This window comes from Schistocerca nitens, chromosome 1 (assembly GCF_023898315.1).
Source record: "Schistocerca nitens isolate TAMUIC-IGC-003100 chromosome 1, iqSchNite1.1, whole genome shotgun sequence".
Taxonomy (NCBI): domain Eukaryota; kingdom Metazoa; phylum Arthropoda; class Insecta; order Orthoptera; family Acrididae; genus Schistocerca; species Schistocerca nitens.
In genome coordinates, this window is record NC_064614.1 from 652756503 (window position 1) to 652781836 (window position 25334).

General features: G+C 43.9%; 1 protein-coding gene across 1 annotated transcript in view; it reads left to right on the plus strand.

Moving 5' to 3' along the window:
- Positions 1-743: 743 nt before the first annotated feature.
- Positions 744-25334, plus strand: part of LOC126192850 (calpain-9-like) — a 68009-nt gene continuing 43418 nt past the window's right edge. Inside the window, exons 1-2 of the mRNA XM_049932640.1 lie at positions 744-1025; positions 9962-10146. Of these exons, the coding sequence (XP_049788597.1) occupies positions 744-1025; positions 9962-10146 (467 nt within the window). The remainder of the gene's footprint in view (positions 1026-9961; positions 10147-25334) is intronic.

The following is a 25334-nucleotide window of genomic DNA, read 5'->3' on the forward strand; positions in this document are numbered from 1 at the left end:
GCGCACCCGAGAGGAGCTCGCAGAACTTCATTAGACTGTTCTTTCTCATCTACTATTCAGCCCGGATCTCGCACCTTCCATCTGTATGGGCCAGTGAAGGATACATCCCACGGGAAGTAGTGGCTGGATGATGGGGAGGTTACTGATGCAGCGAAACTTTAGCTCCGACGTCGACCAGTAGAGTGGTACCATGCGGGCATGCAGGCCCTCGCAGTGAGTGGCGTAAGGCTGTGGGATTGAACGGAGGCTGTATTGAAAAATAGGGTTTTGTAGCCAAAAGAGTGGGTAATGATGTCGTGTTTTGGAATCCTCAGCCGGCCGCGGTGGCCAAGCGGTTCTAGGCGCTTCAGTCCGGAACCGCGCGACTGCTACGGTCGCAGGTTCGAATCCTGCCTCGAGCATGGATGTGTGTGATGTCCTTAGGTTAGCTAGGTTTAAGTAGTTGTAAGTTCTAGGGGACTGATGATCTCTGATGTTAAGTCCCATAGTCCTCAGAGCCATTTTTTGGAATTCTCAGTAAAACCAACCTACTTTCAGAAAAAAATATGTTGCGTTACTTACTGAACCCCTCCCATAGCTTGTTATCTGCAGCGAAATGATTCATTTTGAAGTTGGGTGGTAAGTTAAAAAATCACCTTATGTGTAGCAGTAATTTTGCTGCGGGAAAATATTTTGCGACTGTTTACAGTTTTTTTTTTTCCATGGTAGCTGTCTTCATTCGCGTTGTATCAATACACGCAGTGATGTGCCGCACGTACGCCTTGAGGCCTACCGGCTTGTCCTTTAGTGTTTCTGGACAGGCAGCTAGAAGTGCAGTGGGTGGGTGCAGAGCTGAGCTGAAGCTTCCCCGCTACCGCTGCCGCAGGCTGCACGGCAGCTACGAGTCGCTGGCGGGCGGGCACGCGCTCGAGGCGCTCGTCGACCTGACGGGCGGCGTCGCCGAGAAGCTGCGCTCGTCGGCCGCGCTCTACCCGCTGCTCAGGGACGCCTTCGCGCGCGGGGACCTCGTCACCTGCGCCAAGAAGGTGACTCGCGTCTGCCAAGCGCGCTAAGATAGCTAGCAGCACAGCACGGCTCAGCTTAGAGCGATTCTGATAACCCACAGTGCTCTCTAGTGGGTGATTTTGCGACATTAAGAATTTAATGGTTTCGGTCGCTGTATGGTCATCTTCAGCGCTACAACACATATGAAGAACAAATTACAATAAGGTAACATGCATGCCTTATTAAATATAGAGTCGCATAAGCTTTAAATGTTACTCAGTCATAAAATACAAAGCAGTAAATGTAACATCAAAAACACTTGTATGTGTGCGTAGTCCCAATTGAACTACTCACGCTAGAGGTTGAGTCCACACTGAGATCCTCTTTACAATATTACAACGCAGCTGTCTCCTCAGTGTACATCATACCAATGTACAGCGCCCGCCTTCCATGCTGTCAGCGCGCAATACATATAAGGACGGTGCTGTACGTTGGTACGATGTACACTGAAGCCAGCTGCTTTGTAATTCTCAGTGTCACCTCAGCCTCTAGCATGAATCGCCCAGTTGAATTTATGTGCATATACAAGTTACTTTAATATTTTCACTTATATTACTGGGCTGAAGATTGCCACACAGTGACCGAAACCTACATATGCAATAAACATCATTGTAACTGATTGCTACACCCTTCGCTACTTGAAATGAATACAGTCCCTCGGCAAAACTGTTTTCTTTTGGAACCAAACCTGATATAATCAAACATGTTTGAGGATCCTCAATATTTACAAGATTATAACAAATTTTTAAAATAAAAATTGTCATAATTTAACATGAAATATTTCTGGAATTACTTTAGTCAAATAAGTGAAACATAATATACAAGCCTTGGGTTATAGGTTTGAACAGCGAACAGACAAAGAGGAAGGCTCGCTATGGAAGTTTATAAGAGCACAAAGAAAAAACAACTAAAACAAAAAAGAGATCACGTCACAGTTAAGAAAAAAAAAACAGAATGAAAGAATACTTAGCTATAGCCTACAACGGAAAGACTTCCGATAAATTCGAAAGATGCTTTCATACAGTAAATGAAGAATAGGTTTCCGTAAAAAAAAAGTGCTAAGTTGAAGCTGTGCCATTAAATCTGTAGCAATAGGAATAAGTTTTCGGATTCAGGAGTGTATACGATGAACTGCACTTACTGCAACAAACTGTACATAGAACAAACGGGGAGGAGCTTGGAAACCCCAAACTCTGTCAAAACACTGTTTGAGGCCCGTATGACAACGTTGGACGTTGATAAGAATTTGAACAACCTAAAGACAGCTTAAGAGGGACGATTTTTAACGTCTTCGAGGAACTCCAAATTTACAGTCACAAGAAGCAATATCCAGATCAAATTATTTTGAACGTACAGAGCGAATTCAATCCCAATGCCTATTTTAACAATTACGATGACTTTCTAGGGTGATTATTGTCGCAAATGGATGTCCAAGGTTACAGGGACAAAAATTTAGCTGCGGGATAGCTGGAACACGTGTTTGGACTGAAATAAGCGACGAGGCGCTCTGCCCATGGCGGCGCTTCGCAGACGACTGTTCGATTCGCGGCACAACGCCAAAACTGCGGTCGCGAGGAGGAGCGAAGACAGACCTGCAGCAACGCCATGGAATTGGAAATCGTCCGCATTTTAAATTACTGATTTCTGGGAGGTTTTTACAATGTTTTTTTTTACCCTTGACAAACCGCAAGTTGTAATTATGTGTCTCCAAGAACAGTATCCTAAACCGACATACAAAATGTTATGTGAATAAAGCGGATTCTGCCAAACCACTATTTTAGCTTGTAAATTTTGCTGACGGGCTACATTTGGCAACGGATACAATTTGATCTTAGGATGATCCGTGTCGAACTGAAACCGTTTATTTAAAAAATTAAAGTTGTGGGTGACGTACACACAGGAAAAGAAAGGTGCTCAGATAGCCAAGAAGAATATAACTTTAACAGAGAAGTTCTCGATAACTCTAGCAACAAAAACAGCTCCCGAATGAAGACAACGTAAAGATCGTCCTGATCTGATGAAGTTTGCCTGTGGCGCGACAGCAATTCTTGAAGGTGCAAGTTGAACACTCAGTGTGTCGCGATCAGGAAACATTGCCGTAGGCACGGTCAGTGTACGCTGCACTGACGATGTGTCTGGTCCCACTGACAAGCGCTGAGATCTGACGAGTAGACTGAGGTTAAGTCGAGGTCGAGGCTGGCGAGCTGTTGGGCTGTCTTATAGAGGCCACCTGGAGGAGGAATACCGGCAAGTTGTCTTCTTTCAGGTGGCTCGTGGACAGAGCTAGTGCCGGCTGTATCCGGCGGACGTGGCGCCCCCACTACAGCAGCGGGTGTCACAGGCAGGGCGAGCTGCGGTCCAGTTGCAGGCCACTCGACAGGGCGGCAACCAGCAGCACGCTGTTGTGTGAATGGATCGGAAGACGCTACAAAAGCAATGGAGACGAACAATAAAAATTCTCTTTTACGATGGAATGTCTGTCTGGCTTTATTGCGTAGGATCTCTCACTTTTTGGTTCCTAGTAATGGGTTAGCGAACCCGTAGACTCGTGAAGCCTCATTCACCTAGTTTCCAACATCCTACAGCGAAACTGTAGCTCTTGTACCTTTGCAGCTAGTGACAGTGGCACTGCATTTTATTAGCGTTATTAAAGTAACGTAGTATTGTAACAACACTAAATATTTGCTAAATGGGCAGACGACAGGGCTAAGACGTGTCTTAAATTGACCACGATTTGCTGCTTTTTGTTTGTTCCACACGTCCACATTGCCACAAATGGGCAACAAAACCAATTTCCTCTTGGAGTTTAATAATCACATTAGTTATAAGAAAACAAAGGTAGTAGCGAATATCGAACATATGTAAATACGAGAGCAACACTAACGACACTCGCACATTCCAGGTCCACAGAGTGATGTCAAGCTTACATACGACGTTGAATGGGCTCCTCGACACCTGTCTTCATTGTTACATGAGAGCCAGTCGAAACAAGTTGTGTATTTTGTGATTAAAATTAAATGTTTGTTACAAAATCCCTCCCACAGGAAGGTCCCAGTTGTTATCCAAGTATGGAACGCTGAGAAGCCGAAACTTACAAAAAAATACAGTCGGCTAAGGAAACTGTATCGTGATGCAAATAATGAACGAAAGGTATGTGAGACAGTGATGTGACATGTTCAACAACACCCGAACAAATGTGCATGAATAAAATCGACTAGCACGTTCGTCACTCATCGCATACGGTTTGGTGACCCAAGTAGGGGACAAAATCACTTAAGTCAGACGTGTAAATCTAAACAAGTAAAACAATAGTCTCCCAATTATTTTTCGTTCTTTGGTTGATGAAACTGTGTCCAAACTTCAAGGCCATATCAGAATTTGTTAACGGTAACTACACCGGCAACTGAGTCATCAACACGAAACAGACAGAATGGCTGAAGCACCGGCGCGCTGTTACGCTGACAGAAATGCCTTTCTTGGCCCAACTGCTACTAGTGCTGAGACGTAGGTGTTTCACTTCAGAGATGAAGTGCCACTCGTTCAATTGGCGTCACTTTTTACTACCTAGAAGAACAGCGAAAATTCAAACTCTGTCAACATGCAAACTCGTGTCGAAAGCTTTTTGTCATTGTAATAGTGTCGTCAGGGTGGATTTAGTGCCTAGATGCATTGCAATCAGTGTGGATTGATACTGCGACATGGAGTCGAAGCTTTCCACGGCAACATTCTGAGTTTTCTTGCCACGTTAAATCCGGGTTGAGTTTCAGCTTTCGAAGAAATTCTCCACAGTCTTCGTAAGATTTATGGTCCATAAACGGCTCAAGTCGCACTTGTTTCCAGAGGCTGTGCCCATATCTGCGACGGTGGCGCCAGCGGTCTCGTGGGAATCTAAACAATTAAGTGCACTTCTCTGTGTCTTCTCAGCGTTGAGAGATGGCATGCACGACCCGTAAGATTATACCCGCTGTCCCGGTTGAAGTTGTTCTTGAAAATTCGGTTTTCTGCTGCTCCTTTACTAACAGAATCCCAGTATTAAAAAGTGTGGATAAGATTTTAGTTTCATAAAACATTATTCTGTGTTTGTCTGTAAGACTCTGATCAGTAACTGCTGTTTCTCAGTTTATGTGCTTTTGACGTTCTCCATAGCGGTTGGTAACATTAAGGATAGAGTGACGGAAATTGTTGCTTCTGCACTCAAAGTGAATCTTGTTAGTGACAGTGATTATCTACTTTTCGAGACTACTGAATTACGTATTCCGAAAGAATAGCTGTGGCGTTCGACATACAGGATGAATTACCTAAAATTTGCTTTGCAAATAATGCGAAAATGGAAAATGCTTTGATGTGCGGTTTTCACAGAATAGATTGGTAGTCAGTGGCTCGTGTTGCTAGACAGTAAACAGATCGTCATAATACTTACAAAGTGTCTTTTTGTGCAGACATACACTTTTTAAAATGGAACAATGCCTCTTGACATTAACAAACGAAAATTAGGGTAAATTAGAGAGTTAGTGGTGTTTGTTGCAGGATTCTAGTGCGAGTCATTTACGACATACCATATTTTGAAAGGTTTCTACACCGATACTTGTTTGCGCCATTCTACTTGTAGTGTGCTTGTGTGTTCCCTGAGTGCTCTGCGACTTGCTAGTCAGTTAGTGTGTGACGATAAAAGCAGTAGGATTTACCAATGCAGAGGAAACCGACAGGTTCATAGTGCACGGAGAGTGTAATGCAGTTCGTTCATGTACATATCCCAATAGACTTCAACCATTTCGGCTATTATTTATCAGCCTTTTCAACCAGTTACGTCGAAGTGATAGTGCAACACTTAGACAACATAACAGAAGGAAACAACTGACGGCATAAGGGGAGAGAAATTAATGTTATTGCTGCTGCTGTTTTAGTTGCTCCGTACGTTAGCTCCCGCACAATCGCACGAGGAGGCGTCATGAGGTACTTTGCATGCTCCATCGACATAGGTTCCACTCCTATTTTTTGTCTCTCCATCAAGAGCTAGGTAGAAATGATTATAACAACCGTGTTAACTTTCTATGTGAGCATTAAGACAGGACACTTCAGATGCATTACGCACCTTGTTTAGTGATGAAGCCACACTTACCAGCCATGGTCAGGCAAACAGCCAAAACATGCACTTTGGTCTGTTGACAATCCCCATGTGTTAAAGCGAAATGGTCGTTACTTAACGTACTGCCTTCGTATGTGTGTGTTTACTTTATAGTCGAAAAATAGTTGTAATAAGGACGATCGAAATGTCGTGCACATTCAAAAGTGCTATATCTCATAATATCATACACATTGTTTACAGCACATGCTCAAAATGCTCGTCATGTTCAGTAATGCATCCACGAATTCATTTTACCAGATTGAGACCACCTTACGTAGCATAACGATACTGATGTTAATCTCCGTTGTTACACTACTGGCCATTAAAATTGCTACACCACGAAGATTACGTGCTAAAGACGCGAAATTTAACGATGGGAAGAATACGCTGTGATATGCAAAAGATTAGCTTTTTAGAGCATTCACACAAGGTTGACGCCGTTGGCGACATCAGCAACGTGCTGACATAAGGAAAGTTTCCAACCGATTTCTCATACACAAACAGCAGTTGACCGGCGTTGCCTGGTGAAACGTTGTTGTGATGCCTCGTGTAAGGAGGAGAAATGCGTACCATCACGTTTCCGATTTTGATAAATGTCGGATTGTAGCCTATCGTGACTGCGGTTTATCGTATCGCGACATTGCTGCTCGCGTTGGTCGAGATCCAATGACTGTTAGCAGAATATGGAATCGATGGGTTCAGGAGGGTAATACGGAACGTCGTGCTGGATCCCAACGGCCTCGTATCACTAGCAGTCGAGATGATAGGTATTTTATCCACATGGCTGTAACGGATCGTGCAGCCACGTCCCGATCCCTGAGCCAGCATATGGGGACGTTTGCAAGACAACCACCATCTGCACGAACAGTTCGACGACGTTTTCAGTAGCATGGACTGTCAGCTAGGAGACCATGGCGGCAGTTACCCTTGACGCTGCATCACAGACAGGAGCGCCTGCGATGGTGTACTCAACGACGAACCTGGGTGCACGAATGGCAAAACGTCATTTTTTCGGATGAATCCAGGTTCTGTTTACAGCATCATGATGGTCGCATCCGTGTTTGGCGACATCGCGGTGAACGCACATTGGAAGCGTGTATTCGTCATCGCCATACTGGCGTATCACCCAGCGTGATGGTATGGGGTGCCATTGGTTACACGTCTCGGTCACCTCTTGTTCGCATTGACGGCACTTTGAACAGTGGACGTTACATTTCAGATGTGTTACGACTCGTGGCTCTACCCTCCATTCGATCCCTGCGAAACCCTACATTTCAGCAGGATAATGCACGACCGCATGTTGTAGGTCCTGTGCGGGCCTTTCTGGATACAGAAAATGTTCGAATGCTGCCCTGTCCAGCACATTCTCCAGATCTGTCACCAATTGAAAACGTCTGATCAATGGTGGCCGAGCAAGTGGCTCGTCACAATACGCTAGTCACTACTCTTGATGAACTGTGGTATGGTGTTGAAGTTGCATGGGCAGCTGTACCTGTACACGCCATCCAAGCTCTGTTTGACTCAATGCCCAGGCGTATCAAGGCCGTTATTACGGCCAGAGGTGGTTATTCTGGGTACTGATTTCTCAGTATCTATGCACCCAAACTGTGTGAAAATGTAATCAGATGTCAGTTCTAGTGTAATATATTTGTCCAATGAATACCCGTTTATCATCTGCATTTCTTCTTGGTGTACCAATTTTAATAGCCGGTAGTGTATGTTAATCTTCATTTCCGCCAGTGTGTAAAGCACACCGCATTTCAGTTTTTCTGACAGTGCAAGTTGTTTTCATAATACACATATGGTTTTTCGGTTGACCCAAGTATTGTGTTTTGACCATTCATGCATCCACTACGGTGCAGCCACGTCTCATCAGTACAGAAAATGCGGTCCAGTTTTACGATTCCATGGATGTTAAAAATGACCAAATCCACGTACAATACGCTAGACGCTTTTGTTTATTCCGCCTCTTCAGTTCCTCCACATTACGATCGTGATAAGCACGAATATTTAATTTCTGCATCGCTTTCGGAGCACCGCCATATGAAATCTGAGATTGGAAAGACAGTTTCAAACTTTTTGAAAGCGAGCACAGGATGACATTTGTCACCTCAGGCAGTTTAGCGTCCATCTTAGTGGCTGGTCTCAAGTTCTGTTCTTCTCTACAACTGGTCCACGTTCCCAGTACCGGGAGATTAATCTCGTTATTACTGAATTTGGCAACGCGGCAAGTGCACATTTCTCAGGAAATGCACGAAAGATATGTGCATATGGTGACACAAAACACTGAACAACAGCAAAAAGTCTTTGCTCTCTGAAAAACGACATGTTTACCGAGCTTTTAACTGAACAATACTGTAAATGTCACGAGATCTTACTTGTTACATTGGGCTCTTCATTTACTTTTGGTGAAACATATTGTGCTATCTAGCAGTGGCTGATCGAACTGATGCAGAGCAACTCCTATTTACAGATGCATTTATTTTCATGTGCGTGCCTTTTAGATCGCACTGTAGAAAGAGAGCTTGTATTGTATTGTATTGTATTGTATGTTAACCGGGGAGCTAGAAACGACGAAGAGGCTCCGTCTCCGTCGCAGCCGCAGTGGTCCCACTTCACCCCTCCGCCGCCCCACACCGAACTCAGGGTTATTGTGCGGTTGGGCCCCGGTGGAATCCCCCCCCCCCCTCCCCAGGGAACGTCTCACACCAAAGACGAGTGTAACCCCTATGTTTGCGTGGTAGAGTAATGGTGGTGTACGTACATGGAGAACTTGTTTGCGCAGCAATCGCCGACTTAGTGTAACTGAGTCGGAATAAGGGGAATCAGCCCGCATTCGCCGAGGCAGATGGAAAACCGCCTAAAAACCATCCACAGACTGGCCGGATCACCGGTCCTCGATACAAATCCGCCGGGCGGATTCGTGCCGAGGACCAGGCGCCCTTTGCCGCCCGGAAAGCCGTGCGTTAGACCGCACGGCCAACCCGGCGGGCTAAGAGGGCTTAATATCAGAAAGTTTATCACGTAAATACCGGGTGATCAAAAAGTCAGTATAAATTTAAAAACCGAATAAATCAAGGAATAATGTAGATAGAGAGGTACAAATTGACACACATGCTTGGAATGACATGGGGTTTTATTAGAACCAAAAAATACAAAAGTTCAAAAAATGTCCGACAGATGGCTCTTCATCTGATCAGAATAGCAATAATTAGCATAACAAAGTAAGACAAAGCAAAGATGATGTTCTCTACAGGCAACGCTCAATATGTCCACCATCATTCCTCAATAATAGCTGTAATCGAGGAATAATGTTGTGAACAGCACTGTAAAGCATGTCCGGAGTTATGGTGAGGCATTGGGGTCGGATGTTGTCTTTCAGCATCCCTAGAGATGTCGGTCGATCAAATACACTTGCGACTTCAGGCAGCCCCAAAGCCAATCATTGCACGGACTGAGGTCAGGGGACCTGGGAGGCCAAGCATGACTAAAGAGTCGGCTGAGCACACGATCATCACCAAACGAAGCGCGCTAGAGATCTTTCAAACGTCGAGCAATATGGGGCGGTTCTAATAAAACCCCATGTCATTCCAAACATGTGTGTCAATTTTTACCTCTATATCTGCATTATTCCGTGGTTTATTAAGTTTTCAAATTTATACCGACGTTTTGATCACCCGGTATTTGTGTTTGCATATGAGTTTAAGACCATACACTTCTAACAACGAAAATGCTAGTCTTTAAAGGAGGGACAGGTACAGAGAGACAGATTTGATAACGTCGCGTTTGCAGGGCAACTGGGCGTCCATGTCGGCGAGTAGGCCCGCGGTGACGGAGAGCGGCCTGGCGCGCGGCCACGCCTACACCGTGCGGGAGGTGCGCCAGGTGCGGCAGGCCGGCCGGCGGCCGCTGCGCATGGTGCGCGTGCGCAACCCCTGGGCCGACCACCGCGAGTGGACCGGCGCCTGGAGCGACGGGTGAGCGCCCTTCACATCTCCAGCTGCTGCAGTCCTTTAAGCGCCTGTGAAGTGCTGCATCATAAAACAGCCTTTTCACTCCTAGCCCATTACATTGCTGTATTGACACGCCTGCTCGCACGTTGCCGTACGCATTGTTGTTGATGTTGTCTTCAGTCCAGAGACTGGTTTGATGCAGCTCTCCATGCTACTCTATCCTGTGCAAGCTTCTTCATCTCCCAGTACCTACTGCAACCTACATCCTTCTGAATCTGCTTAGTGTATTCATCTCTTTGTCTCCCTCTATGATTTTTACCCCCCACGCTGCCCTCCAATACTAAATTGGTGATCCCTTGATGCCTCAGAACGTGTCCTACCAACCGATCCCTTCTTCAAGTCAAGTTGTGCCACAAATTTCTGTGTGTGTGTGTGTGTGTGTGTGTGTGTGTGTGGTTTGAGGTTTTCCGGCGCTAAACAGCGTGGTCATCAGCGCCCAAACGCATAGAAACAGTAACACATGCGGTGAAGGGACGAAGACGGACAGCGAACAAGGAGAACGGCTAAAAGACACAGACCTGACCAAGTTCCAAATCCACACATACAGAGGCAAAACAAGAGGAGAAGAAACGCACTAAAAAGGAAAGGAAACACAAGGAAAAGAGAACAGAAATCGAAGTGAAACAAGTAGGTAATCGTGACTGGCGGACCTCTTACCTAAAACCTGGGTGAGCCAGTCACCAAGCAGCACATTAAAATCCTCTCCCTAAAATCCGAAGCAACAAATTGGACAGGACACAAAACCGTAAGACCTTAACCACAGTCGTTGCGTCGTCTTGCAAAATAGAGGGCAAATCCGGTGGCAAGGAAACCACCGCCCTCTGGTCAGAGAATAAAAGACAGTCAAGTAAAATGTGGCGGACAGTAATCTGGACGCCACAAGCACTGCAGATTGGGGGGTCCTCCCGCCGGAGTAAAAAACCATGCGTTAAGGGACTGTGCCCGATGCGGAGGGGAGTGAGGAGAACCTCATCCCGCCTGCATGACTGGTAGGACGTACGCCATGGCCGCGTGGTGGCCTTGACCAGACGCAGCTTATTTTCACCGACTGCCATCCACTCCTCCTCCCATTGACGCATAACACGAAAACGCAAGACGGAGGTAACAGCATGGAGGGTGACGGCACATTCAACAACGTGTGGGAGGGAACATGCATCTTTGGCAGCCACATTCGCCAGTTCGTTTCCCCTAATACCCACGTGCCCCGGCACCCAGCAGAAAGAAACCTCCTTCCCCTGGCGTTGCAGTTGGAGTAGGGCATCATGGATGTTCTGGACGACCGTATCCGCTGGGTACAAATGTTGCATGGTCTGAAGGGCACTCAGGGAGTCAGAATAGATGAGAAACCTAAGGCTGGGAACACATCTCATCTGCTCCAATGCCCGCAAGATCGCAAACAATTCGGCATCAAAGATGGTAAACTCCGCAGGAAGCCGTAACTTGACGACTCGATCAGGGAAAACAACAGCACAACCAACCGAGTCCCACTGTTTAGAGCCATCCGTAAATACTGGTACATGGTCGGGATGCTGGTTTAAAATATCGTAAAATAAGGAGGTAAAAACAAACGCAGGAGTGCAGCTCCTCCGGTACTCTGACAAGTCTAAAAGGACGCTGGGCCTCTGGAGCAACCAAGCAAATTTCTCTTCTCCCCAATTCTAGTCAATACCTCCTCATTAGTTATGTGATCTACCCATCTAATCTTCAACATTCTTCTGTAGCACCACATTTCGAAAGCTTCTATTTTCTTCTCGCCCAAACTATTTATCGTCCATGCCGTACGCATATGCTGGGCAAATCCATTTCACTAAGGCAGCAAAGGTGAGGTTGGCACAACTTTTAGTTACCATCGTGAGTAAGCACTTAAATATCAGGACGAAATTGTCGAAGAGTTATGTATATCAAAACACATAGCAACTACAAACACCTGTAAAAAGTCTTACTAATCATCTTTTGCAGCGCGAACCACTACGAGACGTGCAGGAAGTCAATGAGATTCTGTAAGATAAAGACAGGGATGTGGAGCCAAACTGACTCCAGCTCGCCGTTGTGCCCGACCGGTTCTAGGCGCTTCAGTCCGGAACCGCGCTGCTGCTACGGTCGCAGGTTCGAATCCTGCCTCGGGCATGGATGTGTGTGATGTCCTTAGGTTAGTTAGGTTTAAGTAGTTCTAAGTCTAGGGGCCTGATGACCTCAGATCTTAAGTCCCATAGTGCTCAGAGCCATTTGAACCAAACCGACTCCAGTGCCGTGGGCAGTTGCTCTCCGTTTCTTGGTTAGGATCCAAGGGGCGAATTTGCATCTGGGGAGTTTGGTGGCTAGGGGAGTACGGTAAACTAACCCCCTGGTGCTCTTCGAACCAGGCACGTAAAGTGCAAGATGTGTGGTACCTTTTATTGTTCTGCTGGTAGATACCACCGTGCTAAGGAAAACCAAGCTGGTCCCAGGCATAGATACAAACTTGTGTTGATCCGTTGTGCTACAAAAACATTCCCGAGACCATAAGCTCCATCCTGCGGCTTGGACCCTTCCGAAGATTGTTGTAGCTAACAACCATCTGTCGGTGGAATATAAAACGTGATTCATCTGAAAATGCCAACAGTCGCCACTCATTAGACGTACAATTGCGGTATTAGCGTGTATGAACAATGCACCCACTGTGGAGGCCCATACGCAGCAACATTCACTGAATGGTCGTTGAGGAGACACTGTTTGTAGCGCGATGGTTCATCTGAGTGGTCAGCTGCTCAATAGTTGCACATGTATTCGCCGATACGCACATCCACAGCTGTCGTTTACTACTGTCGTCGATGGAGCTTGGTGCACCACAGTTGCGTCGGTGTAGGTTTTGGATAGCGCCATTTTGTCACGCTCGTTATACACTTAAAAGAAAGACAAGAAAGGACGCACCACGAAGGAATTATCCGAACGGGACAGAAATCGGTAAATGGGATGTACATGTCCAGACAAACAAATGATCACAATTTCAGAAAAATTGGATGTTTCATTCAAGAGAAAAAGCTTCACAAATTGAGCAAGTTAATAACGCGTTGATCCACCTCTGGTTCTTTTGCAAGCAGATATTCGGCTTGTTACTGATTGGTAGAGTTGTTGGATGTCCTACTGCGGGATATCGAGCCAGTCTCTGTCCAATTGGTCCGTTAGATCGTCAAAGTCCCGAGTTGGTTGGGGCGCCCTGCCCATAATGCTCCAAATATTCTTCATTGAGGAAAGATCCGGCGACATTTCTGGCCAAGGTAGGGTTTGGCAAGCACGAATAAAAGCAGTAGAAACTCTCGCCAAGTGCGGGCGGGCATTATTTTGCTGAAATTTAAACCCCGGATGGCTTTCAATGAGGCCGATAAAACGGAATGTCGAATACCGTCGACGTATCGCTGTACTGTAATGGTGCCACGGATACCAACCAAAAGAGTCCTGCTGTGAAGAGAAATATCTCCCTAGACATCACTCCTGGATGTCGGGCCGTATGGCGGCGAGAGTCGCGGATCTCATCACTGAAGACAATTACATTCCAAACAGTGAAATTCCAGGCCGAAGACGTGTCTCGAGATGCCCCGGACAACGGTGGGATACCAACCTGTCTGTCGCCCGCCATACTGTCCGATATCCAGGAGTGATGATTTGGGATGCCACTTTGTTTCATGGTAGGACCCCTTTGTTTGTCATTCGCGGCACCCCTACATCACAGCAATACGTCGACGATATTCTACGTCCCGTTTTGTTGACCTTCATGTCAGGTCATTCAGAGCTTACGTTCAAGCAAGATGATGCCCGCCTGTACACGGCGAGAGTTTCTACTGCGTGGTTTCGTGCTTCACAAACAGTACCTTCGCCAGAAAGCTCGTCGTATCTCTCCCCAATCGAGAGCATTTTGAGCGTTGTGGGCAGGCACTCCAAGCATTTCGGAATTTAGACGATATCTAGCGCGTGAATTAGTCAGAACTTGGCATGGAGGACATCCAACAACTCTACCAAACAATGGCAAGACGAATAAATGCTTGCATAAGGGCCAGTGGAAGATCAACGCGTTACTGTCTTGCTGAAACTGTAATCATTTGTTTGTCTGCACACGTACATCACATCTACCGATTTCTGTCCCATTTGGATGATTCCTTCGTAATGCGTCGTCGGTTTTATTTTTTCTTGTAGTGTATAACCACAGTGGCACGCGAACAGTACAGACTTAATCGTTTCGGAAACGCTTCCGCCCTTGACCCAAAAGCCAATGATCATCCTGTTTTGGATGTCAGATAATTCACTCCGTTTCTGAATTACGAGAACGACTGCACTGTTTTCCTCGTCCCCCTGACGCACTTCATATACCCTCCACTGCTGGGGCTGGCACATGCCGTATGTGAGCGGTTATTGTGCGTTCACGTTGAACATAGGCAATGGTCACATTAATGTGAATGGATCGTGTAATAATGACTGCAGTACTGATATTGTGGATAAAATATATGATACAAAATTACGGAACAAGAACTGCAAAATACATACGGGAACCACACTGATACGAGAGGCGGAATCAGGAAAAAAGGGTAGTACATTTTCATGTCTTAAGACGGCGCTGCATCACATCGAATAGCCCGTAATTTCAGTAAAACTAACTTGATAGTTGCGTTCTGCACAGTTAACGAATTAGAGAAAATAGTCAGGCACGCCTTCCACAAAACAAAACCATTAATGCCATCAGGAATTTATAAAACCAGATATGGTGAATGTGTAAGTTTACACGTGGGACAAATCGGTAGACGTTTCTCTGCCAGATTCGGAGAGTGCACACATACAATAGAGATTTGCAAATCTTCATTTAGTATACATCTACGCGATTACAGTTATAACACCAGCAGTACTGAGGAATCTTTGAAGGTGTTGCCAGGGCAGAGAAGGGTGGATTAATGGACGCTCTGGAAGAATTTCAGTTTTATAGAGCCTTCAAGGAGCAATCGAAAAATATATTACTGAAGACACGGACAAGAGATTTTAGATTGTTAGGCATTAACTCTAGTGCGTTGTAAGTGCTCACCTTCAGCTACGTAGCGAGCCGCTCACACCACCGAGGGTTAGTGAGCACATACTGCATGGCATTTGCGCTGCTCATTCACGCCGACCACGGGAACAGCTTCCCGCTTAAGTTTGATGGTTCTATAAGCCTGTGCTTGAAAAGATACTGAATTATCTGAATATCTGTAACACTTAAAAAATGTATGTAAATCAGATACATACAGGACCAGATTATGACAAATTACATAACACTCTCCATGTGTCCACATGGTTGCTCCTTATCCTGGTACAGCTTTCAGAATGGCCCCACGACGTTCACATAATATGAAATGTAGATCGAAACCTGTTTTCTACTATGCTCAATAATTTGTTCCTTACGTGAAGAGTAACTTTACAGATGTCTTGGACCTGGTAGAAGACGTCTTCTCTGTTCTCTATGATCAATCCTAGGTATTTGTTCACATCTGGTATTGGCTGGTTTTACTGAAGGGTCTCTTCAAAGTTTCCATTTAAGATCAGTGTCTTGTGGATGGCCAACTGAAGTTCATACTACGACTGCTGTTCTTGTGCATGGGGCTCTGTGTTAATGCAGTGTACTCTTAGTTTCCTTCTTGATATTCCTACTATTACTAGCAACGGCTATTCGCGGATGGAGGTAAATATCTTACATTTTGTTTCTTTTTCATTATCCACTTAGCTGTATGGATTGTTTCCAAATTTACACGCCGTCGACTTCAAAGCCAAATGACCCCCAAGTCGAGAAACAGTACACGTGACCTTTCTTTTCTCGCCAAGGACTTGATGACGATTTGTAATACGTGGACACCAGTTTAAGATTATAAATTTTGTAAATAATGTCCTCGCCTGCAACTGATAGTGCTGCTTCATATACATCCATGAAATTTGCAATAAACTAATATTTCTACAGTTCGTGCTTAACGATATACCTCAACGACTCACTGCTCCATTTTTTTTTTTTTTTTTTTACAATCGTATTGACCAACTAGGATCCCTCTTCTTCCTTTGTTGTTGTTTCCTATTTTTCCAGTATCCCCTCATTTTCTCCCCATGAAGTCTCTTCCTTTCTTCTGTCCATGTTGTTCTCGATTTTTTATTTCTTCTTCTTTGAAAGCCTTCCAAATTTAGTATTTTGTTTTTAAAACGGTTTCTTTCTGCTATTTCTGATTCTTTGATGTTGTTTCTTTCAAGTCTTATCTTACTTCTGTAATCCATGATATTGTCGATTTCTTCTTCCACAAATACAGGAGTATTTTTTTTAGTCTATTTCCATCCATTCGGTAGAGATGTCCAAAAAAGGTTAATCTTCATTTGGCCATTACTTCAGATATTTTCTCTATATTTTTGTAGATCTCCACATTACCTCTTATTTTCCAACCATCTGCAGTTTTCATTGAACCCATTATTTTTCTAATAATCCTTCTTTCCAATACCTCTAGTTTGTCCATCTTATAGTTCATCGTTAGGCATTCAGATCCATATAAACATTCTGGTCGTACCACTGTGGTGTAGTGTTTTAGTTTTGTTTTTCTAGATATACATTTCTTGTAAATATTTTTGGTCAAACCATACGCTCTTTCCATTTTGTTAATTCTTACATCTATTGCAGATTTTTCTAGTCCATTCTGTTGTATAGTTTCTCCAAGATATTTAAATTTATTTACTCGCTCTATTTTACCTATTTGTGTTTCTATGTATTTTGGTGCATTTTTTATATTTGTCATGAATTTTGTATTTTCAGCTGAAATTTTGAGACCAGTTCTGTTTGCTAACTTTTCCAGAATGTTTATTTGAGTAACTGCTTCTGTCAGGTTTTGTGAAAGTATTGCGAAATCATCCGAAAAAGCCAAGCAGTTTACTTTAATTCCATTTGTTTTCCTTCCCAGAGTTATTGGTTCAATTTTGTGATTTTTTAGCTCCGAATTCCAGATCCTTACAATTTTTTCTAGAGCACAGTTAAACAGTAAAGGTGATAAACCGTCACCTTGTCTAACACCAGTTATTATTTCAAAAGGCTGAGATACTTCTCCCATAAATTTGACTTTAGATACTGTACCTGTTAGTGTTTCACGAATTATGTTTGCTAGTTTTGATTTAACACCAAATTCTCTAATGACCTTATCTATCGTTTCTCTGTCTATACAGTCAAATGCTTTCTTGAAATATTCACCTACTTTAGTTCTAAATTTCTTTTCCCTCCCAATTTGCGCATTGAAGTCACCAATAAGTATTTTAACGTTCTTTTTAGGTATGATAGAAATTTCAGATTCTAAAAGACCCCAGAATTTATTTACTTTCTCTAGATTTCTTCTGTTGTCAGCATTTATAGTTGCATGACAGTTTATGAGGGTGTAACCTTTACTCTTGCACTTCATTGTTAACATGGATATCCTTTCCGAATTCGATCTAAATTCTGTTACACTATCTACGATTTTTTTGTTTACATAAAATGCTGTTCCAAACATCGGCATGTTTTCCGTTATTCTCACTGCTGGTTTCCCTTTATAAATTCTATAATGGAGTGTATCAACTACATCCTCATCTAAGAATCGTGTTTCCTGAACTGCTACAATCTGTATATCGTTCTTCTGCATAAATAATTCTAATTCCTTTTGTTTCCCAGTTTTCAGAAGAGAATTTACATTTAAGGTTCCAAAGTAGTACTTCTTCTTGAACTGAAACTTGGAAGGCTTTTCTATATATTTCATCGTTTCTTCATCGCAAATGTTGGGACTTCAAAAATGGTTCAAATGGCTCTGAGCACTATGGGACTTAACTTCTGTGGTCATCAGTCCCCTAGATCTTAGAACTACTTAAACCTAACTAACCTAAGGACATCACACACATCCATGCCCGAAGCAGGATTCGAACCTGCGACCGTAGCGGTCACGCGGTTCCAGACTGAAGCGCCTTTAACCGCACGGCCACACCGGCCGGCAAATGTTGGGACTCCGCAGAATCCTAGGTCCCATTGCATTACATGATGTAATGGTGGATTCCTCATCAGAGTTACCACCTGGGGTAGAGCATCCATTGTGCGAACTTTCCATATTGCGACTTGAAGCTGTAAATTGTAAAGAGTAGGGAATCCAAGGTCATCCCTGAATTCCCAGATTATGACTGCTCCATTATGAGTCTGTTTATTTCAATACGATAGTCGCCATCTTGTTTTCCTAAACATACTTCTGCTACACTGGTTTATTGGTCTGTTCTTCCTATACGTAAATCAGAGTTGTTTCACAGGAAACAATACAAACTGAAAATATTAGGGGTATAATGCGGCTCTCGATCGATATCCAAACTCTCGTAGACATTATACTATGAGCAACAAGAATAACATTGCTTTTCGACAATAGTATTATGCCTAGGTTAAGCTGTCTAAACTTCGTTGATAAAGTAGCTGTTTTTGTCTGACGATAAATGATATAGACTCGAATAAAAACTCAGACTAAAAGTTAAGAGAAAATGCATGCATTTAGAAACCAAACTCTGCTTGCTTCCGCCACGAAAGTTTATCAAATCAAGAATTCAGTAATAAGCGGGAAAGTAAGGCGCTATAGATTACAACCAAACAGATGTTCACATTTGTATCCTTGTTTAGTTGTCTCGGGACATTACGCCGCATGGACAATTACTGTACTCTCGTCACAGACAGGGAATGCTTTGTGTTCTTGAGCTCGTCAGTTTAGTTTTCTTCGATATTCCGCAAGCTCGTGAGACAAGAATTACGCCATTTTTTTAATTCAAAGTATTATACCACGGAAACGACCAGCCCTCTTTTCTTTTTGGATTTGCAGTGGATAACAGCTGCACCGCTCTCAGAAATTTCCGCCAGTCCAGGAATATTGAATCGCGGGGAATGTTAAATGTTAAGCCACTCTGTCGAAGACCGAAGGAGGGACTGAGTTTAACTACTGCCGACACTGAAGTGATTAGTAACTTGGAACAAGTTCAGGTGGGTAACAACGGGATAGTTTCTAGTCGTGGAGTTTTTGCATTCGTGTTAAGTAATAAATGAATACTGTGGGAAACCAGTCTGGTTAACATGTAATACCTTTCAACGAACACATATCCCACACCAAATTACGATGTCACACATTCCGTATTTCATCTTAATGCCGCTATGTACACCCAGAATCACTCTCGTTTCAACACATTCCGCCTGAACAACCTTGTTTGAAGACTTTTCTTACGTTGAACCTAAGATTGTAGGGGTATGTGTTCTATAACTCAGCCATAAAACACTCTGCAGACTTCTGCCTTAGTTGTTTCAAAGTATTTTTTCTCACTGTGTTTACAGTCATCACACGTACATACGAAATTTCGGAAATAAATAACAATAACGGTACATTTAAAATTAATGCAGAACCAAGGGGAAACTCGACGCAATATGCTCTGTTTGCAGAAAGAACCTTTCATTCTTCAGCGGAGCGGTCTCTCCTTTGAAACATACCGGCAGATTAAAAGTGCATTCCGGTCTGGGACTGAGATATCCAGATACGACCCACCACCCACTCTCAGAGTTACACATCTAGCAGTATCTCTCTCACATTTTCAAAACTTCACGGAAGGCCTACTCCACACCATTCTATTCTAGCATGACTGGAAGAAAATATATTTCGGAGAAATGGCTTAGTCACTGTCTATAAGATTATTTCCAGAAGACTTTGCGCGTTTTGTCTGTAAGAGCATTGCCCGCGATGATTAAGGGAGGGCAACACGCCGACGACCACCACCACCACCACCGCCATCGCTACGCACTCGCGACCTACAAGCTTTCGCAACATTCTAAAAGAAAAAAATACTTTTCGCAAACCAAACTAGAATTTTGATTTTGCCCCGCCATACTTATTAAAGTATGAATGTAGTATCAGTCTGAAGAAAGCAGTAAAGTGTAAAGAATATTCACTAGTAGCTAGTGCCTCCACATCTATATGACGTGAAATTTCAATACAATTTCGCCGTTTGCTGCTACTTCCCTTGCAAAACAACGTGCCAGACGGCTCTGAATTCCAAAAAACTTCCACCGATGTTGTCTCTTCAATTCGCTATTATCTTTCTCATGTTACCGGCGAATGTCAGAAACTACTGAAAATGTGAATATAGAAAGCATTCGCTTGTATCTACAATGAGTCAACCATTCCCTCTACACACTACACACGTGTTCATAAATCTGATCCTCGGGGCTTCTGTTGTTCACGCAATGTACGTAAAAAATTTCAGAGTAATAAGCTGTATTCACATTTTGTTCACAATATGGCCATGACGATTCCTTGGTACTCACGGAATTATCAATCTCAAAAAAATTGTGTCAGTTGATGATAACATTGCGTTGGTGAGTTGTAGATTGAAATGATTTTGTAAAGAAAAGGACTGCGTGTGACGGAAGGATTAATATTTAACACGACCTGGTGCAACGAATGATAACGATAACTCACGTAGTGGCATGATGCCGTGGTATCGATCCGAAACGTTAGTGCCAACGTGAGTCCACTTCCGTTGACATTTAGTCGATAAGTTCTGCGAAACTGTGTCAGCAACACAGAACAAGCGCACAAGCCTTCGGAACAGTCAGGTTCTGATGAAACTGTTACATAAGTATTAGTAGTGATCGATAGCTATTACTTCCGATGAAGCCATCCGATTAACGAACGTCCACGAAGTTGCCCCCATTTTAATGTTCCTCGTCTTGTCACAACCACACTTACTGTGTATCAGCGGGGTCGCCTGGGTTTTAGAAGTTCACGTTACGGGTACAGTATTAGTTTTATTAATGCATGAAATTAACGAAATATTACGTTGTTTCGTCCCACTTACAATGGCCATTTTAAAACAAAAGAAACTTTTGATCTGACGTGCCGCGCAACTGTCCCCCCGCCCCCCCACTCCCCACCACCGCCCCCGCCCCCGCCCCCCTATCACCTTCCTAATCGCTGGCACTAGTGCGACGCTAAGCCCAAAAGAGAATTTTCGTGCGATTTTAAGATGTTTGGCAAAATTAACGGTCCCTCTAAATGTGAGGTTCGTAGTGTAATATGGTTTCTCAATGCAAAAAGCGACCGACCTATTTAAGTTCATGGAAGTATGATGACTGTGGCTGTTTAAATGCGGACGAACGAATATTCAGGCTTTCCTTGAGTTGTGACTGACAAACTGAAATCAAGGACTGAGGGAAAACATTCAACAAGATAGACGTTTTACTGCTTGCGGTATGAACTTGTCCTTTACTGAGAATTCACGGTCAGTAATTTATAAAACCGTTAGTGATGATTTGCCGTATAGAAAAGTGTATATTAGGAGGATTGCTCTACTTTTGACAGACGAATCCAAAAGACAAGGAACGGGAACTTCATTGAAGTTTCTCATTTCATGCGACAAAGATGACGGAATATTTGGATCACATACTTATTGGTGCTGAGCCCTGGGTGTCGCATAAAAGTCTAGAAAGAAACCGCCACTCAATGGAATGCCATCATTAACAATCCCCAACAAAACCAAAAACACCCGAAGAAATTTTGATCACCAAATAGGATATGGCCACAGTGTTTTGAGATAGAAAGGGTGCACTACTTTCAGACGCTTCACCGACAACGTCGCGTTGTAGAAAACAAACGGTTCGAATTGTTGATCAGAGACACTGAGCTTCTTCACTAGAACACTCACCCGCCTTCTGCTGGGTTGACGACTGATCTGCTTCGGCAGTTGGAATTTTTCGGACATCCGCCTATAGCCCTGACTCGTCCCCCAGGTGTTTGTCGTTTTTTCCCAAACTGAATGCTCTTTTTGGGCGGAAAGAACGATGAAAACGACAACGAACTGAAAGAGAATGTTAGTGGAAAGCTTAACAAGTTGGCAGCAACTGAGTCTACAGAAGGCATAGAAAAGTTTATGGATCGATACAACAATTTTTTTTGTTTTGTTATCTATATTAATAAAAATAAATAAAATAGTAAAGCTTCGTTTGTACAAAATCATAAATCTCCGAATCTTCACCGCTTGCTTTGAAATTATGACACAACGAGTGTCGGATAGACCACCAGTGACAGGGAACCTCGTGTTCCTGCTGCTAAGAAGGCAAGTACACCGTTCGCCTGTTCTATATTTTTACAAACTTCAAACGGGAGCGACTGCAGTAATGGATAGGAATTGTGATTGCTGTGTACAGATGCGAGCTGAGTTGACGAACCTTCGCTCACAACTCCATGCTGCATTGGCCTCCATCACTCAGCTTGAGGCTGCTGCCAAGGGGCATCACTGTGGGGGGTCGGACGCGGGGATGCGAGAGATGTCGAGCGCGTCCCACGTGTCCCCCATTCGGTCCACTGCTGTGGCCACTCTGGGAACTGCCTGCACTGAGGTTGACCCCTCACCCACGGTCAAGTGGGAGATCATTCCAAAGTCTGGCAGGCAGCGAAAAACATTGCGAGGGGCCAATTGTAGGGCCTCTCCGGTTCGTTTGAAGAGCTGGTTTCAGGCGTTATCTGTGGCTGATGATGTCTCTGAGCTGGATGCAGTCGTTCACCCTGTCCCAAAGGAAGCTTCTCGGCCCGCAAGGTCTGGGCGTTCACAGAGGGTGGGTTTGCTGGTAGTTGGGAGCTCCAACGTTAGGCGCGTAATGGAGCCCCTTAGGAACATGGCTGCCAAGGAGGGGAAGGAAGCCAGTGTGCACTCCGTATGCATGCCGGGGGAGCCATTCCGAATGTGGAAAGGCTGCTTCCGGATGCCATGAAGAGTACAGCGTGCAGCCAACTGCAGGTGGTGGCTCATGTCGGTACCAATGACGTATGTCGCTTTGGATCGAAGGAGATCCTCTCTGGGTTTGGGCGGCTAGCGGAAATGGTAAGAACTGCCAATCTTGCTTGCGAGATTAAAGCCGAACTCGCCATCTGCAGAATCGTAGATAGAACCGCCTAAGGTCCTTTGGTGCAGAGCCGAATGGAGGGTCAGAATCAGAGGTTCAGGCGGTTCTGTGACCGTGTAGGCTGCAGATTCCTTGATTTGCGCCATCGGGTGGTGGGTTTCCGGGTTCCGCTTAATAGGCCAGGAGTCCACTACACACAGGAAGCGGGTAGCGGGGGCTGTGTGGAGGGGACTGGGCGGTTTTTTAGGTTAGAGGGCCTCAGGGAACCACAGAAAGGGCGTCCGTCTAAAAGGGGACAGGTAAAACACAGTAAGTTGGTTGTAGAAACGATCGGTATTGTAGTCGTAAATTGGCGTAGTTGTGTTGGGAAAGAACCAGAGCTCCAAGCCCTAATAGAAAGCACTGAAGCTCAAATAGTTATAGGCACAGAGAGCTGGCTAAAGAAAGATTAAATACAATTAAATACAATTGGTGGTGGAGTATTTAGTGTTTCAGGAGTAGTTTGCCTTGTAGTGAAACTAAAGTAGATATTTCCTGCGAAATAGTATGGGTAGCGGTTATACTTGGCAATCGGACTAAACTACTAATTGGGTCGTTTTACCGACCCCCCGACTCAGAGGATATAGTTGCTTAACAGTTCAAAGAAAACGAGTATTATTTCAAATAGATACCCCACTCATACAATTCGGTGGTGATTTTAATCTACCCTCGATATGCTGGAAAAATTATACGTTTAAAGCCGGCGGCAGGCATAAAACGTCATCCAAAATTGTAATTAAATGCTTTCTCAGAAAATTATTTTGAACAATTGGTTCATGAGCCTACTCGAAGCGTAAATGGTTGCGAAAGCATACTTGACCTCTTATCAACAAATAATCCTGGACAAATAGTAAGTATTGTGATGAATACTGGGATTAGCGACTGCAAGGCAGTAGCTGCTAGGCTGAATACCGTAACACCTAAAACCACCAAAAAGAAACGCAAAGTATATCTATTTTAAAAAGCTGATAAAAATGCTCTTAACGCCTTTTTAAGAGACAGTCTGCACTCCTTCCGATCTGATCATGTAAGTGTAGAAAAAGAGCGGACTGATTTCTAAGAGATAGTATCGACAGCAGTTGAGAGATGTATACCACATAAATTAATAAGTGATGGTACTGATCTCTCACGGTACACTAAACGGGTCAGATCGCTGTTGCAGAGGCAGCGAAAAAAGCATGCCAAATTTAAAAGAACGCAAAATCCCCAAGATTGGCAAAGTTTTGCAGAAGTTCGAAATATAGTTCATACTTCAACGCGAGATGCTTTCAGTAATTTCCACAACGAAACTCTGTCTCGAAATCTGGTATAAAATCCAAAGAGATTCTGGTCATACATAAAGCACACCAGTGGCAAGACGCAATCAATACCTTCACTGCGCGATAACAACGGTGAAGTCTCTGATGACAGTGCAACTAAAGCAGAGTTATTAAACACGATTTTCCGAAACTCCTTCACCAAAGAAGACGATGTAAATGTCCATAATTCCAGTCAAGAACAACTGCCAAGATGAGAAACAAGAAATAGAAATCCTCGGTGTCGCAAAGCAGCTTAAATCACTTAATAAAAGCTAGACTTCCGGTCCAGATTGTATACCAGTCAGGTTCCTCTCAGAGTATGCTGAAACAATAGCTCCATATTTAGAAATTATATACAACCACTCGCTCACAGAAAGATCCATATCTAAAGACTGGAAAACTGCTCAAGTCACACCAATACCCAAAAAGGGAATTACAGGTCCATATTGCCGTAGGGATTTGGAACATATACTCTATTCTAACATTATGAAGTACCTCGAAGAAAACGATTTATTGACACGTAGTCAGCACGGAATCAGAAAATATCGTTCTTACGAAACACAACAAGCTCTTTATACTCAGGAAGTAATGAGTGCTATCGATAGGGGATGTCAAATTGATTCCATATTTTTAGATTTTCAGAAGGCTTTCGACACCGTTCCTCACAAGCGTCTTCTAACCAGACTGCGTGCCTATGGAATATCGCCTCAGTTGTGCGACTGGATTCGTGATTTCCTGTCAGAAAGGTCACAGTTCGTAGTAATAGACGAAAAATTATCGAGGAAAAAAGAAATAATATCCAGCGCTCCCCAAGGAAGTGTTATAGACCCTCTTTTGTTCCTGATCTATATTAACGATATAGAAGACAATCTTAGCAGCCGTCTTAGATTGTTTGCAGACGATGCTGTCAT